The 13,347-nt window shown below is 50.2% G+C and overlaps 2 protein-coding genes across 2 annotated transcripts in view; both read right to left on the reverse strand.

Annotated features, from left to right (window-relative positions):
- LOC127686086 (putative testis-specific Y-encoded-like protein 3) overlaps window positions 1-13,347 on the reverse strand; it is a 255,675-nt gene that overhangs the window by 37,624 nt on the left and 204,704 nt on the right. The window lies entirely within an intron of this gene.
- Pdrg1 (p53 and DNA damage regulated 1) lies at window positions 98-6,333 on the reverse strand. The gene is made up of 5 exons (XM_052183957.1): window positions 6,176-6,333; window positions 4,949-5,024; window positions 3,363-3,437; window positions 1,482-1,562; window positions 98-964 (listed from the first exon to the last, which is right to left on the reverse strand). The coding sequence occupies exons 1-5, from the start codon at window positions 6,284-6,286 to the stop codon at window positions 882-884; spliced, it is 426 nt and encodes a 141-aa protein (XP_052039917.1). The 5' UTR covers window positions 6,287-6,333; the 3' UTR covers window positions 98-881.

Genomic DNA, 13,347 nt, shown 5'->3' on the forward strand with positions numbered 1-13,347 from the left:
ATTTTTTTAAGGCAAGAGCCACCCCCATTTCTTAGGTAGCACTCTAATAGAAGGGTGGGGCCTTGGTGAAGGACAGAATGGGCGATAACCCAAGAGCTGTGCTTATTCTGTTCATGTTTATTGAGCAGCAGGGACCAGAGGCCAGTTTTCGTCTCAGGCCACACTCACACTGTGATCTCATACCTCACACTCTGACCTCACGCCACACTCACACTATGATCGTGGGCCACCCTGCTCTCAGACGTCAGGAGGCTGCTCCAGGTAGAGTCACACCAGGAAGGACACTGCTCGCCAACCCTGGGCCAGAGCTCCGTAAGGACTCCTACCTCAGGAGCAACCACAGAGGGGGACTGGCAGCACCTACTACAGAAAGCCCACAGGAAAAAGGACGAGCTGGAGCAGTGGGGAAATGAATGTGTCTGCCCTGCAGCTGGTGAGGAGCACTAGGTCTGCTTCACGCAGAGGTGAATGGTCAGTTTCCTGCTTTATTCCAGTTGCCACACACACACTGCCTGAAAATGTCTCACCACGCAGAAAACTGGAATGAAGCTCCAGGTCCGCCCTCTCCCTCCATCTGAACAGCAGGCTTCTGTTGAGAAGTGTTGGCTGCAGGCATTCTCACACACCCACACACCTACTGACAGCTGCCAAGGTTTGTCAATAGGTCTTGTGTCCAAGCTCTGGTGGCCAGGCCAAGCTCTCAGAACAGACTAAGGGTTCTCGCTTGCACAAAGCAGCCAAGCATACAGAAAAAGATTTGTACAGAAGTCACATTCCTGATGCCTGTCCCCTTAAATAGACAATCCTGTTCTTGCAGGTCTCAAGGCCAGGGGTTGGGGTGGGGAGCTCCTAGTCGCAGGTGCCCCATCCTGCTGTGAGTCTCATCCTTTCAAGATGACCTTGAGGGCTTTAAGTTCATCCTGGTTGAGGGGATTCAGGTTAAAACCCTTTAGCTCTGGTTTTCCTGTAAGGAGCAGAAAGTCACGATCAAATTGGGCCCCCTGCTGCCCAACCTACTGCTGGCTCTGGAGCCAGGCCCAGGAAAGAAGCTACCACTGCATTTATACTGCTAGCTCAGCTGGAGAGGGGCAGGGCTGGGCCTCCGATTCTGCACTGCACAGGCTGGTGCAGTGCTCCTCCTGGACTAAGAACCTGCACAGTCCTGACTGCTGCCCAGACCTCCAGGTTCTAATCAGACCTGGGATCTGATGTCCTGCTGGTTTACTCATAAGCTCTGGCCTCTTTGAAGTCTTCTGAGTTCCTCCAGTCCTAGCTAGCTAGTACCATACCATGCAAGCACATCCCAGGCAGCTCTCAGTGCCCCTCGGTGTCCTATCTCTGAGCAGCTACAGACAACACTGTTCGCCTCCCTCCACCCACCTGAGTGGCCTCCATTCTCTCTGAGTGGTCTCCACACCTGCTCTCAAACATCTCTCAATGGGTTCTTCCCCTCCCACCTTCCAGCCCCACCAGGCCAGTACCTTGGGCTTCGAAGAGGCGGTTAACTTTCACTTTCAGTTGGCTCCGGAGCTTTTCTATTTCTTTATCCAGGTGCTCCTGATCTGTAGAAACGTGCAACAGGCAGACAGGACAAGGTTACGTTACAGAGAGGGACCCCAGTTTCCACCTAACACCCTTGAGGGTCAAGGCTGGTAGCACACAGGAAGGAAAAGGTGACCCCAGAGACCAGCAGAGGCAGGGTTAACACTAGAGGGACACTACCTGTCAAGTCCCTGAGCTGGCCCAAAACAAGGCCAGTCATTCAGTTATTCAGAGAATGCTGGGTGGCTAAGAAACTTTACAAACCCAAGTCCCACCAAGGACCTGTGAAAACGTGGCCTAAGCAGCCAGTGGGAGAGCCTGCAGGTTCGGCATAGCCTAGCCGGTCACAGTGGACAGCAAGGACCAGCCTAGGATCACCAGACTAGACTGAGTGCTGACACAAAGGCACAGGCATCCTTCAAAGCTCATCAACTGCTGTCAGGATCATTCTACTGACCATCAGCTGCCGGCCTGCTCTCACTTCCTGAGGAAGAAGCTCTGACTAACCATTCTTCACAGCTTTGGTCATACATGGCTCACTGTAAATAAGAAACTGTTCATGAACTTGTTTAGTCTATATTGATTTTGGAGAACACTAGAACCTGCATAGAGATTAGACGACATCTGTGGGTCAGCAGGACACACCACCACACCCTGAACTCAGGCAGTGTCCCCTAAGCTTTCAGCTGTACAATCTCTGGCCCATTACCCAAGCACATTGACCCTTAATTTTAAAATAATTCTTAAAATGCCTGGTGCCCACAGAGGCCAGAAAAGGGTGTTGGTTTCCCTGAAATTGAATCACACCAGTTGTGAACCACTATGTGCTGATTGGAACTGAACCTTGGTTTTCTGGAAGAGCAGCCAGTACTCTTAATATGAGCTATCTTTCCAACCTGACCCTTCATTTTAGCCATACTACCTTACCTGAAATTTCTGCAGGTTTGTTCTAGTTCAAAAAGAATAAAGATATTCTGTCTTCAGCAAAGACTACCTTCCTGGTTGTCCTTACTTTTGATCCATGTGTTTTAAAGGATGTGATAGAGAAAACAAGTGTAATGCTTTTTCCCAGGTAAGGACCTACCTGAAGCCTTGTCTTTACAGAGCTTCTCCAAAGAGATTCCAGTTAGTTTTGGAGACCTGAGCAGTACTTTGCGTGCACAAGCTGTGCAAATGATAGAGGCTCATTCTTTCTATACTCCATTTTCTTGCAGTGCTGGGAATTAAACCCAGGGTTCTACACAGGCTAGGACAATGCTCTACCACTAGGCTGTGTCCCCAGTCACACCTCTACTTTCAGCACAGTCTCAGCTGCAGGGGACATGAAAAATAAGAGCTCACTCGGGTACTGGGTGATGGCTCAGTCAGTAAGAGGGCTTGCTTTGCAAGTGTGAGGACTGAGTCACCAGGACCCATGTAAAAGCTGAGTGTACCTATAATCCAAGTGCCAGGGGACAGAGAGAGGCAGGTGCAAGAGGCTGGCCAACCAAGGTAGTAAGTACGAGGGAAACGCTAAAGGAGGACACTTGACATCCTATTCTGACTTCTGCATGTATGCACTATTGCCACACACACACACCACAGACACACAGGATCATGCAAAACTTCACTTATCCATGACCCTCAACAGCTATAGATCACCTTGGCCAATGAGATTTTGGTAGAGTGTGGCCTTATTTCCAAACAGAAAGCAAAGGCCTCGTATGGAAAAAGCCCTTTGCCTTTCCCCAGCCTGATACAGTTTTGGTTCTCATTGCGGATCATGGCCCAGGCTGCCGGGAAGGTAGCCATGTCCTTGACCCATCCCCAGGACACCTCACCTTTCTGGATCATTTCCTTCGTCTTTGGGTGAGGCATTTTGATGAACATGTTCCCAAAGCAAACCATCACATCTTCTGAAACAGCAAACAGACATTTCTTCATCACGTTCTGTTTTTTCTTTTTGAAGCACCTATTATCTGACAGGCACGTGTGTGCTAAGGACATAGCAGAACCAGACAGTTCACTCATGGGACTCGTGTCATAGCAAGGGTGGAGAATGAACAGGGTTGGTTTTCTACATACTGCGAAGAACTAGCATGAAAAATTGTATTGACAATTTTGGCATTTTTGTTTCTTTAAAGCAACAACAACAACAACACATAAATACTGTAAGAAAATGTTTTCGCTACAATCCCAGGTGTGGGACATGGGGCTGCTTCAGACTGTCCACAGCAGCAAACTAGGATTTGCCTCACGCTCCGACAAGATTTTGCCAGCTGCAGAGTTTCTTCGAGTGTGTGATTTTTGGAATTCTGAGGACTTGGAGAGGGTGAAATAACACTAGGGCCGGGAGAGGTAGTGTTGTTGGGTCATATTTTTTAAGTAGACATATATAAAGAAAAAATAAGAAATTAGATATCCCGAAGGCAAAGATCAAACTTATCCCAAGGAACTCAATGCCCCTAATCAGCAGGAAGTGTCTAATGATAATGCTGCTCCCTTTCCAACACCCCCCCCCCCCCCCCCCCCGCTGACTTTATTCAGCGAGCTTTTTCCTTCCTCCTCTATCCTTTTTTCTCTCTTATCTAGTGTTGGGGGTGTTGAAAAGGAAGAAAAGGGGTGAAGGGTGGAAGAGAGAAGAACACATAGAGTAAAAAGGACCAACTATACCAACCAACCAAACAAACAAACAACCAACCAAACAACCAACCAACCAAACAACCAAACAAACAACCAACCAAAGCTATTTAAAGTTCTAGGAAGCTTCAGAGAACAGACTCATTGAAGACGTGTATGAAAACAGCCAGGCAGACAACCAAGGGACCAACCAGTGAGTGCATGGGAGAGTCACGCTAATACGGTGGGGTGTGTGGGGCTGGTTCATGTGGAGCCTCAGGACAGCTCTGGGTGACATAAGCCAGGGGAAGCCCAGCATGTCAGTGCCCTTCACTGTGGCCTGAACACTGTTTCCCGCTGTCCCCTGCTTGCTCACACTACCAGCCTCAGCCGCCTGGCCTCATCTACCCAGCCCCATCTCCCTCCGAGACAGTCTCAACCCCCACCCATGGCCAACTCCATCTATAGCTTTCTCACAATTTTCAATTACGTGTTTATGCTGCGTCTCCTCATGTGGATCGTCAGGGCAGAACTACTGCTTTTATGTGCAGTGAGCACTCTTCTTTATCTGCCATCAGTGAGTGATGAGCTAATGGCCTGTCACTGAAGTGAGCAGCTAAAATTCTGAGTCACAGCATATGTCTGACCTGCAACGGGTGCTCGCTCTTCTCCACAAGCTGTCTCAGTTTCCCACACCGGTGAGTCACACAGCCCCAGCCTCCTGCCTGGGCTTTACCAGGGATAATGAAGTCCTTCAGAAGACAAATGAACCAGCTTCCAGGGCTTCGGGAAGGATGTCACAACTTACCAGAGACACTCAGGTCCTTCTGTAGGGCCCTTAGGCCCTCTCGGTTCTGATTCCTCTTGGTGTCCAGGTCTACAATCTGAAAACAGGAGCAGATAGGAACTCAGCTGCCTCCGGCCCCAATCTGAGGAGACAAGGTATCATTTCTGGCTAAGTTCCAATGTCTTGCCTAACATGGAGGACTCGGGTGTCAGTGTGCTTCTTTACCCACTCAGCTTTTAGCTCCTCTGCTTGCACAGGAGCTTCTTCCTCCAGAGAAGGCGCTAGGAAAATGTCTGCAGATTGAGTCATTTTGTATCATTCATTCAAACTTGAGAGTGTACCAGAGTCACCACGGAGTCAGCTGACTGTCTCCTCCAGACAGTGATTATTGACAAGCTCTTGTTAGGTAACTCTTGATAGTCTCACCAGACACTCAACCATACTGGACTGGAGCAGCTGTGGCACAGTACCACTATGACAACTAACTACTCAAGGGGTGACATCTGGGGCTGCAGCTAGTGAGCACCCAAGCCTTCTCAAAGAATCACTGTGGTCATTAAGATAGCTTTTGAAGGCCATCAAATATATGTCTCACCCCATCCCTGCCATTTGGCCTAAATCTAGATCATCTGGGTCACTTAAATGGTTCCCTGCACTCCGGGAAGCAGATATTAAAATCTAAGTGCACACCTATAATCCCAGAACTAAGGAGAATGACGATAGATCACGGATTCTTCAGGGCTATCCTAGACAACGAAGTAAGTTCGAGGCCAGTCAAAGATACATGAGACCCTCTAAAGCTTAGAGTCTAAATTAACCGATCTATCAATCAATCACTGTTCAATAACATCCCCAGCACGAACTCCCTTTAGGGTCTAACTACTTACCACAGAACCAGAACCAGAACCGTGCATCCCTTTCGGGTCTACAAGGCTCTCCTCCCTCCCCGCCCCCCCCCCATGCCCGTCACAGCACTGCCCAGACATACGGCGCCCATGTCTCAGCAACCTAATTCACGATGGGCCTGGAATTGCGTTTGGAAAGTGGTGTCAGGGAAGCCGCCGGCAGAGGGTAAGGATCTAGGGGACCAGCACTGACGGGGCAGGGAGAAAGGAAGGCGACTGCCCAACACAGAACTGGTGCCCGCTCGGCGTCAGGCCGCTAGGACCAGTGACGCCGGAAGGCCGGGTGAACTCCCTGCGACCCCGCGCACTTGCTTAGGGCGCTCGCGGCCGCCGCATCTCTCACCTGCCGCTTGTCCGACAGCACGGCCTCGGCCAGCTCCTCCACTTCGACCAGGTACCGCAGCACCCGCTCCGCCTCGGGGGACAGCATGGTGCCACGCACGCCTTCTGACATTCTCACACGGCCGCAACTTCACCTCGGCTACTTCCGCGCATGCGCCGTTCTGGGACTTCCGGCACGCCTTCTCAGTGAAAAGAGCATGCGCCTCAGTTCCAGAGGGGCGGGTCAGGCTTTGGGAGCAGGTAAGGTGCGCCCCCTGCAGGCTCTGAAGGAGCTACCCAACGCGTTCCCCTTTTCCCTCCCTCCAAAGGGTTCCTGGGCATCCACCACGTGCCAGGTTGGGTGTAAGGAACGCGGCTACAAATAAAAACATCCCGACTCTAGGAACGTCATCGCGTTGGAAAACAACGAACACTGATGGCAAAATAATTACACATTATGGAAGGTAGTGATAAGGACTTTGGAGACACAGAGATCATAAAGTCCGGTTTAACGACGCCAAGAAATTGAGTGTGGCAGAGAGACTCATATTTTAATCCGCGACGTTTCCAGCTTCCAGTTTGTAAATAATGGGCGATAGAAATCCTTTCCTCTCTACACCCCCTCGGGAAGACGAGAAGGGAGCAGTAATCATTTTAAATTGCATCTGGCCGCAGCATTTGTTGAATCTAATGTCCACAGTAGCAAGCCGAGATTCACAGAAGGACCTGGAAAGGGTCCAGGGTGAGCCATGAAGTGTCAGTAAGCGCTGAAGAGCGAATTAGGATCCAGGACTTCCCAGAGGAGGTGTGTGTGTGTGTGTGTGTGTGTGTGTGTGTGTGTGTGTGTGTGTGGCGGGGTGGGGGGGTGATGACTGCCTGACGGACCCAGAGGGGGTCCCCCAATGTTGCAAAGCTGGAGTCTCAGACCCCGGGCCTGGGAGTTTCTGCCTCACCCATCCTCTTTTCTTTTTCCGTATGTGGAACTGGAATTACCCCAGTGCCTCTCAAACGCTACGCTCCACCACTGAGCTATAGCTCATCTATTTTCTTTCGTGTGAGTGTTGTGTGTGTGGTGCATGCGTGTAAGGGTGCTCCGTGCCCCTGCAGACACAAGCAGAGACCAGACAGAAGGGCGTCAGGTGCTCCACCCCACCCCGGCATTCTCCACCTTATTGTCTTGAAATAGGGCCTCTCCTTGAAACAGAAGCACACTTTTGGGCTAGGCTTGCTAGACATTGAGCTCCCTGGATCTGCCTGTCACTGTTCCCCGGTGCTGAGGTAACAGGCCCACTCAACCATGTCTGGATTTTTCTGTATGTGCTTGGGATTCAAACTCAGATTCTAATTCTTGCAAAGTGAGCACTCCTCACTCACGGAGCCATCTCCCCTAAGGCTCAACTCTGACCTTCACTCTTTTAGTCTTCTTTTTTGTTTTTTGTTACTCCAGGTAACTTAGCCCCATTCATATTCTTTGCCTCACTTGAATTTCATGACCACTTTTGTATAGACAGGATTGTGACTGTTTAGTTTTATAGCTGCAAGCTGAGGCTGGGAGAAGGGCTAATCAGGCACAGATCCTCTGAGTAGAAGGTGTTGGTCTCTGTCTCACAACCGTCTACGGACATTGACAAACTGTGCCTCACAAAGCCCAGAAACGCCCCCTTCTTGTCTGGCTTTGGGCTGTCTTCAATTCCTAGAGACTGAGACAGTTTTCTCTGCAGCTGCGTGGTGTGGGGCTGGAGGAGGCTTCATTAAGGATTCCTCATAGAGGGTGAATTTGTCGCCAAACCCAGGATGTTTTGTGTAAACACCTTCTGGTTCAGAAATGCAGGCACAAGCCCTGTGAAGGAAGTGGGGGTATTTGCCAAAGGAAAGATGAGTCTTTCAGGAAATCCTGGGGCTTGGACCCTAGTCCTGTGTCACCTCTCCACCTTGGGCCCAAAGAAGGCTGGGAAAACTGACACCCCTGACCCCTGCTGGGTGGGCCTGCATAGAGAGGGGTTAAGGAAGGTTCTGTGTTAAATTTCTTGGCTCTGACTGACCCTCAGGGGCCACATCTGGTCACTGGATATTACAGAGAACATCATGGGCATCCCCAAAGGTCCAAACGAACAGATTGTGAACTCTGGGACACTCTGATATTACCTTTAAAATGTAGCAATTTCCCAGGCTCAGAGATTCATGAGTTTATTGTGAGCAAAGGCAGGTGCAATGCCTGCCTTTAGGCCGGGGAAGCAGGGGAGTGGACCATCGACAGGGATATAGCCAAATGCATCCCGAGTCCAGTGCAGGTGTCATCAGGCTCCCCAGCAATGCCAGGTGGACAGGGAGAGATGCAGGAGCTGTTTGGGATAAGGTAGTTAGGGAGGGCTTCTCTGCAGAGGAGGCATTGGAACAGAAGTGGGGAGGAGGTAAGGTGAGGGTATCTGGGTGGGGCGAGAGCATTGCAGGTAGAGGACACAGCAAGCGCAATGACCCTGCGGTAAGCAACAGTGAGGCCAGTGCATGTGGTAGAATGGATGAGGGTGAAAGGTGGGAGAGCAATCCAGAGAAGCCCGGGAGCCACTGGATATAAACAGCTGAGGAAAAGAGGTGTTAATGCCATAACCCGATCCATAAGGCAGCCTTGCGCATCCCCTGCAGTCCCTGCGGGCCAGACCTGTGGCCTGTCTCTGCGCAGGTGAGGTCGGCAGTGGAATGAAGCCCTAGGAAGAGGAGGGAGGGATGAGTGACTTCATCACACACACACACACCACACACACACACACACTCACACACACACTCACACACACACACACACTCACACACACTCACATACACACACACACTCACACTCACACACTCACACACACACACTCACTCACACACACACACTCACACACACACTCACACACACACACACTCACACACACTCACATACACACACACACTCACACACACACACTCACACACACACACTCACTCACACACACACACTCACACACACACTCACACACACACACACTCACACACTCACATACACACACACACTCACACACACACACTCACACACACACTCACTCACACACACTCACACACACACACTCACACTCACACACTCACATACACACACACACTCACACACACACACTCACACACACACTCACTCACACACACTCACACACACACACTCACACACACACCACACACACACACTCACACACACACATACACACACTCACACACACACACCCATCTTTACTTCTCTGCAGATTGCCAGTGATGCTCCTCATGTGGGGCTGCTGCATCCATCCACGTAAAAGAAGGGTCACTGAACCAAGGGGCAGTAGGAGGTCTCAGGACATTTGCACACACTAGCCCTTAGCCTGGATTGATTTCCTGCCAGCCCCTTTGCTACTGCAGTCATGACCTGTCTCTACTTGTCACATCATCCTGTCTCTCTGTGTGTCCCTACCTTTACTCTCTCTCTCTCTCTCTCTCTCTCTCTCTCTCTCTCTCTCTCTCTCTCTCTCTCTCTCCATCTCCCTTCCTGAGCATTAGCTTCTTGAAATGGAGTTAGCGAATGGAAGTTTCCAGAGAGAAGTCACACCTACTTTAAAAATTGACTGATTCTAGAGAGTTGGAATGTTGCAATTCATAACTGATTGATTTATCGTGTGCCGTCTTTATTCCCCTTTCTAGCTATTCCTTGCCCACCTCCCCACCTCTGGGACTTTTTTCCTACCAGGTAAAAACCTTTGTGATATATTTTAAGCAAATCAGTAGATCCCACACCGCCCAACTGCTGCTCAGGATGTCAGCAGACAGTGTCTAAAACCTGAAACACCTTTCCCCCATTTTGCCATTTCTTGTCTAACTGCAGTCCCTCCAACATGTTTAACAAATGAGCTGAATTTTGCCTTTGCTTTGTTCTGTGACTAGTAAGAGCTCATGTGACCCGGGCTGGGCTTGGTAGCTCCTGCCTTTACTTTCAGCACTCTGTGAGTTCAAAGCTATCCTAGAAAGCACAGCGTTTTCTGGGCTAGCCAGGTTGATATAATGAGACCCTGTCTCAGAAACAAACAAACAACAGAATAACTCATGGAACTTTTGTCCACAGTGGAGCAGTCATCTGAGGTAAGCTGAGTCTGTGTTTGGGGCAATGGACTCTCATATTTGGTAGCTCAGAATAAACTCTCTTATTCCCTTTGAGATGACAGCGTGGTTTGCCCTGGCAGGACCTTGGCTGTCCAGGTCACTGCTGTATATCTAGAGCAAGAGTGAGCTTGGTGCAGCCATGCTCAGTCAGTGATTATGGGATGCGTGTGAGGATGGACTTTCCAAACCCTGGCACAGGAAAGATGAAGAGAGCCAGTTCAAGCTTGCTGGCTCGGGTGACCAGCTGGTCAGTCCAGGCTGAGTGTTAGGGTATCGTAGAGGTCGTTACATCTCTAGGAGGGTAACTGTGTTCCTCCTTCTTGTTTTGTTTTGGAGACAGGGTTTCTCTGTGTAGCCATGACTGACCTGGAACTTGCTGTGGCCTCAAACTGAGCTCCATTTGCCTCTGCCTCCCAAGTATGCGCCACCATCGCTTGGCTTTCTTTGTTCCTTCTTAATCTAAAATTTCTATCTGGTCACAATATCCCCAATTTGAACCATGTCAATTTAGGGATATGACTCTTCAGTCTTGGTGTTTGTGGACTGCAGCCAATAGCAGCAGTGTTCTGCCCACCCCTTGGAGTCTCTATGTTCAGTGATAGCATCCACAACTCTCCTCGGGAAGTATGGTCCTCAGTACTGCAGCTTTTCCAACGATGAACCTGCCTTCCTAGCTAAGGCCCTCAGCTTGGGACTTGGAGGCCTGTCCTTTTGATTGAGGTGAGGGGCGGGGGTCAGTGCACCCATGTCTAGCTTACAGATGGAGCCCCCTAAGCAGCAGGCAGATGAAGCTGCCATCTGTGCCTCTGACTGAGACTACAGCCACAATGGACTTCTGTCTGTCTCCCTGACTCCTCCATGACTATCACTCGCTCCTTTAACCTACCCTACATGACCCATCTACCAGCACTGTAGCAGAGAACTTAAGAGGTTTGGTTTGGTTTTTGAAGATGGTTCATATCATCCCAACGCTCAGGAGACTGAGGCAGGAGGATCATGAAGAATTCAAGGCCAGTCTGGGATTCAGAGAAGATGAGGTGGGACACTCCATTCTTGTCAGTACTTCTGGGCAGCTTTCTCTACTCCTTTGTCCTGTGCACTCTACTTTACTTAGGGTGTCACCTGTCAATCTCCCAGAGCATAGTGAGGCCAGGAACCACTGAGATGTCCCAGAACAGTGTATAGCTTGAGTAGGTGCTCAGCAATGCTTCTGATGAACAAGCGAGGTGACACCCCAGAGCTGTAACCAAGGCAGCTCCTTCATGAGGCTCCTAACCCTGTGCTGAGATGCTAAGATTGGGAGCAGGAAGAGGCACAGCCTACCAGGCACTGTCGATGAAGGGAATGATGGCTGAGAAACTCTGGAGGGTTTTGAACAGCCATACACATGATGGGGTCAGCCTGGGAGAGACCCCCCACCCCCGACTCTGGGGGCTGATAGGCTGAGGGGGGCAAGCGGTCATCTGGAGTGTGATGGGTACATTGTTGGAGGGAGAGCATGATACCTAACCCCTGAGGAGGTGACCAGCTGCAGCTGCGTCGGGGGTGGAGAGCACAGCAGAGCTCTGTGTCAGCATCCGAATGCTCCAGACAGCTTGGGTGGCTGCCTCACCAGCTCAGGTCCATGGCTCGGGTCCCGGTGCCCACACCCCTGCCCTGAATGTGGGTTGCTGGCCTGGGTGGTCCCCAGATCCTCCTCCTACTTCCTCTGTGGGTTTGGCAGGTGGGAGAGAGACTTCCCTTCCTTTCCTCCCATGACCCAGAGCATAATCCCTTGCATTCATGTGACTCTCCTGTGCCCTTGCTTCATCCGCCCACATCCCTTGATAATGCAGAAATATGATTCCCATTGGGCAGATGAGGACATTAAGGCCAGGAAAGGGGGCAGGATCCTCCCGAGGTCATGCAGCCAGATGGAGACACCAGGTGGGGCATGTCTCCAATTCCCCCTGCCTAGATTTACACCAGGCAACAGATGGCTCTGTGGCTTGACTTGAAACATCTTAAATGACCCCAAAAGAGTGTAAGTCCAGAACAAATTGCAGGCCTCTGGGAGCAAATCTTAACTATCAACTCAATCCTAAATGTATTCTGTTAAATTCTGTGATTACAGCGTAACAGCTGTCCTCCAGGACTGAAATTTACATACTGAGCAAACACCCTACCACTGAGCTATAGCTTTTTACTTTTTATTTTGAGACTAGGTCTAACTAAGAGGCTCAGGATAGCCTTGAACTCACTGGACAGCCCGGCAGACCTTGCACTTAGGATCCTGCTCTTCCCTTCTTAGGTAGCATTGCTCAGTTGAGATTATAGGTCTGTATGAAGAAGTCCAGCTTAGATCCGAGGATGGAACTCAGGTCTTCAGGCCTGTGTATCAGACACCTTCCTTCACCTTCTGAGTCACCTCACCAGTCCACATGTATATGTCCATCTTCTGTGGCTTGCCATCGGCAGTGTCTCTAAGTATCGCATTTACTGCTCTCCTGTAGGCAGGTGTCTAAGGTGCTCTCAGTTGTGGAGCTGGTCCAATGGCTGTCTACAGGCTCATATATTTGAATGCTTAGTCACCAGGGGGAGGAGCTCTTTGAAAGGATTAGAAGGAGCAGGAGGCGCGGCCTTGCTGGAGGAAGTAAGCCATCTGAGTTTTCAAAAGCCCACGCTAGGCCCAGCCAGTCTCTCTCTGCTGCTCATGGATCAGGATGCAGAACTTTGAGTTTCTTCTCCAGCACTATGCCTGCCTGCCACCATGCTCCCCACTGTGATGACAATGAACTAAACCTCTGAAGCTGTAAGCAAGGCCCAAGTAAATATTACATATATACATATATATACATAACTCTGCATGTGTGTGTTTGTGTGTGTGTCTGTGTGTATTGTTTTGGTCACGGTGCCTCTTCACACCAATAGAAAAGTGACAAAAACATCCCTTATGGTGGGCCTCATGGTCCTTGTCTTTCCACATCTTCCTCCACTCTTCTTGGGTCAAAGGTACCTCCCACTATGCTTTCTTAGGTTAGGCCTCCTGTCTGGAATGTCCTAATCCAATGGCGTTTA

This window comes from Apodemus sylvaticus, chromosome 5 (genome assembly GCF_947179515.1).
Source record: "Apodemus sylvaticus chromosome 5, mApoSyl1.1, whole genome shotgun sequence".
Lineage (NCBI taxonomy): Eukaryota > Metazoa > Chordata > Mammalia > Rodentia > Muridae > Apodemus > Apodemus sylvaticus.